General features: G+C 40.3%; 1 protein-coding gene across 1 annotated transcript; it reads right to left on the bottom strand.

The window, feature by feature from the left end:
* Positions 1-223: 223 nt before the first annotated feature.
* Positions 224-6270, bottom strand: ngly1 (N-glycanase 1). Its single transcript, XM_076051463.1, has 12 exons — positions 6137-6270; positions 5636-5750; positions 5267-5506; positions 4529-4691; positions 4167-4386; positions 3900-4021; positions 3441-3586; positions 3002-3112; positions 2723-2908; positions 1750-1935; positions 908-1085; positions 224-810 (listed from the first exon to the last, which is right to left on the bottom strand). Exons 1-12 carry the CDS (start codon positions 6235-6237, stop codon positions 635-637), a joined length of 1944 nt encoding a protein of 647 aa, XP_075907578.1. The 5' UTR covers positions 6238-6270; the 3' UTR covers positions 224-634.
* Between the last annotated feature and the right edge of the window lie 29 nt (positions 6271-6299).

The following is a 6299-nucleotide window of genomic DNA, read 5'->3' as shown; positions in this document are numbered from 1 at the left end:
TGCAACACAGACGGCGAATCGTCTCGCAGGTTGAAGCGGCCAATCAAGAGGCCGCGTTTCAAAGCGACCGGCACGACAGCCAATCAGAGGTGATGACAAAGAAGCGTAGCGTGTTCTTTTTTTTCAACGCAAGATGGCGGCAAAGCCACCACACACGGTTCGTTTTCCCAGACCACCGGCAACTATCGTCTCGGATTCAGTCAGTAAAAAGCGAATTACATCATCGAATGACGCTCACCAAAAGTGACATTTTATTTCATCTAAGAGAATCTGAAGCAACCCGATGTCGCGGCTGCATCTTTCTGCTTTTTACACTGTAGAGTCCCATTTTTCACGATTTACAATTGCACTGAAGACGGACGTTTCAATTACCATGGCGATTTTCAGTGTTAGGCGGAAGATTGGAAAATGTATTCGGCCCTAAAATCCGACTGACATCAGGTCACAGGTGTATTTACAGGATTCATTATTGACCAACTGGTCATTCGGTCATGCATAATTAATTATATGACAGAACATGGAGGAAAAACATTATTATTGCACTGATTTGCCAATAAAGTCCAAGTAAGAAATTCTGAAGTTGACAAAGTATTAAGGTCAGGAATTAGTCTGAGATCTGCTTGTAAAGCAACTGCTAAGCGTCCTCCAAGTGGATGAGCATTTCAAATGAAGACTCGTCGCTCTGTTTCAAGCTTTGTCTGAAGAGCTGCGAGTGCTGCCACGATGATTCCCCGTCTCCACCTTCAAGTGTCGCTGCTACAATCAGTTCCGAGGAGCCAGACAGACTGGGAATAGACTGCATCTTCCCATCTGTGGGTTCAAACAGAGTGACAAAATGTAAAGGAACAGATAGAGAGACACGTTACAGTTGAGATGTTCAGTCTGGTGATGCATTTCATGATGATACCTCCAGTGAACTCTGCCATAACCTGGTCTGCTTGAGAGTGCCAGCAGACTGTCCCAGACTGGAAGGTCTGGCTACTGGCCATGATTGAGACAGACTTTATCTTCAGTCCAGCTGGAGCAAAGTCCAACTTCCAGCTGATCCTCCCCATTGATGAGCCTTCAGTTCGAGCTAAATACACCTGAAGTGGGGAGAGACACCTTAATGATCACATATATTTATCCTCAAGCTTCATAGAGGTTCATAGAATATTATTTAGAGGGGGAAAAAATCTTAGGTCCAAAAATATTTCAACAGATTGCTCATCTTTGTTTTAAAAGTGTTCTCATAGCTTCACCACATCTTTCAATTGAAACATCTGAACCATGGAATAAATGACAAATAAAGTTCTGTCAATATAGTTTGTGAAAAAACCTTATGAATAAAGATTAAACTTTTATGAAGCTACACTTTTGTGCGCTAAACTGTTCATTTATAAATCTCTGTACAGCTAGTTTCACTTTTGGTTTCACTGCATTGGTTTGAATTGGCAAATATTACCATTTCACCATTCTACATTGAGTTCAGAGATGAGAACTTAGAGAAGCATTTTTTTTAATTCTTTGCATAAACCATGATATCTGAGCCCAAGCAACGCATTTCCTTTTGAATAACGGATTACATCTGTAAAAAATCAATGAAGTGAAGCACTGTGATTCACAGTAAAGACCAGCAATTAAATGGTCCAGCAGGTCAATTACCCTGAACTGCATTATCTTAATTCAAATGTCTTGAGAGTCATAGTTCATACGGATAACTGCATAAAACTTCACTGGCAGAACATAACAGGGCAAAATTAAACATACCATCTCCCAGTCGCTCTCCACCTTTCTGAAGACCGACTCCTTGGTCCACACACACTGATCCCAACCTTTAATCACCTCCGAGTTGTTGGACACTCGACAGTACTGGTCCTTGGTGGAGTTGTAGCGCAAATGCAACACTTTACTGCTCTTCTCTTTGTCAGTGGGAGTGAACACAAAACCTGAAGTCTGGTAGAGACAAAAAAAGTTACATTTTCTAACAATAATAGTAATAATAACACAACATATACACAAAAAAAATGCATTCATTTTCTACTACCACTTTCCTGCACTGAGGTTCGCAGGGGGGTCACAGGGACAGAACAGTCACACACCCATAAAAGAGGCTACTCTGTATGACTGTGTCTAAAACTGACCAACCCTCTGCTCAAGGATTGGAGAATTACAGAAAGCATTCTGATGATAATTGTTACTTTAAACAGAACATTTTGTAATGACGCAAAAGAAGACAACTGGCAAAAAAAGAAAACAAGTGTGTCTATGTCATCATCTCAGCAGTCATCTGGCTAAATGACACAGTAAATAATGTACAAAAAACCCTTTTAAACAAACTTTCCACAGAGCACCTTCTGACCAAAAACTGCAGCACTGTTTGTTGTCTTTTCCTCCATACTGTTTTGTTAATTTTCATTTATAAAGCTGTGATAAAAAGGTTTTGTGGTTGTTCCGCTGGTAAAAGCAGCAAAAACACCTGCTCTGAATCCGACGGGTCTTCACAAAAAAAATGATTGTGATGGTAATTGGATGAAAATTCTTGCAGTCATCTTTCTTGCACATTCCAAATACACTTACTTCAAACCCAACCTGGCCCCAATGTTTGAGGAAGCTGGTTAAATTCAACATTAAAAGGTGACTCTTTTTTTTTGTTTGAAGTCACAAAAACACGAGATACAATGGAATAAAAAGCAATGAATGCAAATGGATCATCACTCATTCAAGACATTACACACTATACCTGTTTAGCAGAAGGTTCAGCAGTGGCTCCGGTTTCCCCACGTGCTATCCTCCAGGCCAGAGAACCAGAGTTGCGTCCTCCCAGCTCTCCTGGTTTGGGTTTCTTGGGGGAAATAAATTCCACCAGCTCGACAAGCAACCTCTCTGTGTGGTCCTTCTTCCTCTCTGGACTCAAGGTCTGTTGTCTCTATGGCGCAAGTCAGGTTGGAAGGTGGGTCACATTAAAGCTATGATTAAATTGACTATAATGTACACCACTCACAGAGTTGTTGAGACTTACTGAGGCATTAAGTCCGTTTATGGTGTGCCGCAGCCAGGCCTCCTGCACTCTGGTTCTCCTTGTCAAAACCTCTGGATGTTTGCACGAATACCTCCACGTCACATCCACCACCTGCAGCATACAAACACATCCAAGGGAATTATACATCAAGAAGAGATCCTCCATTGCATAAATACATAAATGATCAATATATCATCTTTAGGCAAGAAGTGGGCATAACAAAATGGAAAAAATAAATCAAAACCCACACCAGTTGCCTCACAATTAAAAATACATTAGTGTACAGGCAAAGGATTTAGAATAAGCTTCTTTTTTTTTTTTTTAGCTCGTGTGGGATTAAAATGCCAACACTGATAGATACAATAGATGCAAAAAGCACCAGACAAGAAACAACATTTCAAACCATTCATTTAAAAGGAAATAACATGCGGCGTCTGACCTGTTCACTGGAGAATGCCAGGACATAGGAGAGTTTCTTTCCCCAGCCCACTTCATAGAGCAAAGGCTTATCGCACACGTTCTCACACGAGTCACAGTGCAGCCAGCGACGCTGAGAGACAGAGTAAACCTCTGTCCATACGTGGTCTGTAACAATAGTAAAACACATTTTCCACTTGATCAGCCGTACATTTGCAAATGCCATTTGATGGTATACTAAGCATGCAAAAGACAGCAATTAAACATTTCTTATTAATATGTGTATTTTATTAATTTTTTTACATTCTAATTTAAGCAAATCACGAAGCCTCATCAATTTCTATGAAAGTCTATGAAATGTGATGTTTAAAAATGAAAACCATGACTTCTGTTCAGAGGTCACCACCGAAATTTCCTTCAAAAACAGCATCTGCTTGATCAATAATGCATGGAGGAGCAACAGTTTCAGATATGCAAATACCTGTGCTGTCCCAGATGTATCTGGCCTCGAGGCCCACTGCCCTGCAGCACAATGTGAAACAGTTGGCCCACTCCCCACAGCGCCCCCTCCTGCTCTCCAGAAGCTTCTCAGGATTGTTGTACCTAGTTGTCACAATAAGGAGAAGAAGCAGGTGTGCACGTTAGGGAAGCAATATATCACCCTTGTGTTTTTGTGGTTATGTTCTTTAACCTTTGGGCTACAAACTTTGAGACTTTTTTTTTTGAATGAATGAATGAATGAATGAACCTTGGGAAACGGGTGGAGAGTTTGCAGCTTTGACAGAGGTGATTTTCAACTCGCTGCGCCCCCCAGCGAAGGTCATCTGCGGAGGGACTGTGGGAGCCGGTATTCTGGGTTGGACCGGCGCAGTGGCTGCACTGCAAACAGTCCACCCAGGAGAAGAAGTCCTGTTTGAACCACCTCAGCAACTCCAGCACCATAAAGTCTTCAATTCCAAGTTTACATTCTATCAAGAGTAAAAGAAATACATTGGTCCCTCTATTTATCGGAGCACAGCATTATTTACAATCAATACTGATTATTTGTCATTTATATGTGAAACCGTATCTACTGCTTAGAGAAAACATCAAACCGTATAACCACCTCACCTGGATCAGCTTCTTTTGCTTCTTTCAGTTTGTTTTTGGCAGCAGAGGACAGTCGCTCGTGAGGAATGACATCCCTGGCTTTCTGCTGTAGCTCATGGCTTTCATACAGCATCACATGTTGAAAGTTTGATTGCAGAGTTACAAAGAAGCTCATACTGTCCTCCTAAGAAAAGACATTAAAAAAAATAACACATAGAAGACGACAAATGAAAGAGTGAAAACTCATATTGACAGGTTTGAGATCAAATGTTAAACGAGATTGCAATGAAAAACATGCAATCCCTGACATTCTTATTTTTATATCATTTGCATTTTTTTTTTTTTTCACTTAATCGGAAAATCACATTTCGTGTTTAGACTTCCAAAGATGGATTTTGAAGAGGCCTTATTAATTCTCACATACAATCACAGCACATTCAGCTGTGAAAATATGCTTGAATAAGGACACACCCTAACTGGGTGTGGAGAGAGGGAGTGAAATGAGAGACTAAAAGGCACACAAATCTTGCCATAGGGTGTCCTGTCTTGTATGTTTAAATGAAGCATTAACCAAACAAGGTTTACATAAGCAATAATAATAATAATAATAATAATAATAATAATAATAATAATAACAATAACAATAATAGTAATAATAATAATAATAATGTACTTTTTATTTTAATTTAGCACAAACAACACACAAAAACCAGAGCAAGGATACTCATATAAATTATTACTTGAAGAATTTTTTCTTACCAAGGATGGTGGCTGTGATGGAGCTGGCGTAACACCCGGTCTCGAGGTGTTGACAGCAGCAGCAGCAGCAGCGGCAGCAGAACTTCCTTGTGATGAGACTGAAGCGACAGCAGTCTGAGAGGTTGGTGGCACCATTTGCCCCCGACTCAGTCTCTGATCCCTTTCTGTTGCTATGGATTCCCTGATGAGCTTCAGCTGCTCCACAGACGCAGACTTCGGAAACACCAGGTGAGTATCAGCCTGAAAAGCATTGCAGAGTGATATAATGCTCAAAACAGATTTGAAAAAAATGATACACATACAATTAAAAAAACATAAAAAGATAATCATAAAAATTATAAATTTTGGTCATCAAGATGTACTGATTACCTCTTCAAACCCCATCTCAAAGAGGCATTCCACTGCGCCTTTGATAGGCAAAAGCTTGGTAGAAAACGTTGGATTGCCTATGCGGATCGATCTGTATTTTTCCTCATTTGGATTCCTGTAAGGAGGTAACATGACTTGAGTGCGGGGGATCTGGGATAATGGTTGTTGCACATAGACTTTAAGATAAGTATATCTTGAGACATTTACTCACTTCATGACATCATATGTTACCTAGTTTGATGTAAAGTTGAGTAACACAATACATTCTAATCAACGAGTTAAGAGGCGCCTCATTTAAGGAAGTCAAACGATAAAATAGCTGACTGCTGTACTCGAGTGATACAGACGTAAAAATCAGATTATTTTTAGTTTAATGCTGTAGTTTGTAAGGCTCAACCGTTACAGAAGGCCATACGGAAGCATGTTGAGGGAGAAACGAAGCAGTTTGTTTCTTTCAGGTATGTGTGCAGTTGCCTTATCGGGTCCTTAACCCTACCTTACCTTAAAATGTTGTCCGCGTAGGTAAGCAACAACTTTGATACGTCTAGGAAGACTTCGTTTGAATTCTCACACAGTGTTGTAACCGCTGGTGACACAGCCATACTTTCATATATATGATCGCTGACTGTCCTTGCAAATTTTAAGCTGGATAGTTAGTGCTAAT

The sequence above is a fragment of the Nelusetta ayraudi genome, unplaced genomic scaffold (assembly GCF_046127955.1).
Source record: "Nelusetta ayraudi isolate G7.1 ecotype Tasmania unplaced genomic scaffold, CSIRO-AGI_Nayr_v1 ptg000135l, whole genome shotgun sequence".
NCBI lineage: Eukaryota > Metazoa > Chordata > Actinopteri > Tetraodontiformes > Monacanthidae > Nelusetta > Nelusetta ayraudi.
Note: the sequence above shows the minus strand (reverse complement) of the source record. Positions and strands in the feature narration are given on the sequence as shown.

Coding starts and splice junctions, on each gene's coding strand:
- ngly1 (XM_076051463.1), bottom strand. CDS start 6,237: ATGGCTGTGTCACCAGCGGTTACAACACTGTGTGAGAATTCAAACGAA. Junction 2,909..3,001: donor TAAACGGACTTAATGCCTCA/GTAAGTCTCAAC, acceptor CTTGCGCCATAG/AGACAACAGACCTTGAGTCC. Junction 1,086..1,749: donor TGGAGAGCGACTGGGAGATG/GTATGTTTAATT, acceptor TCCCCACTTCAG/GTGTATTTAGCTCGAACTGA.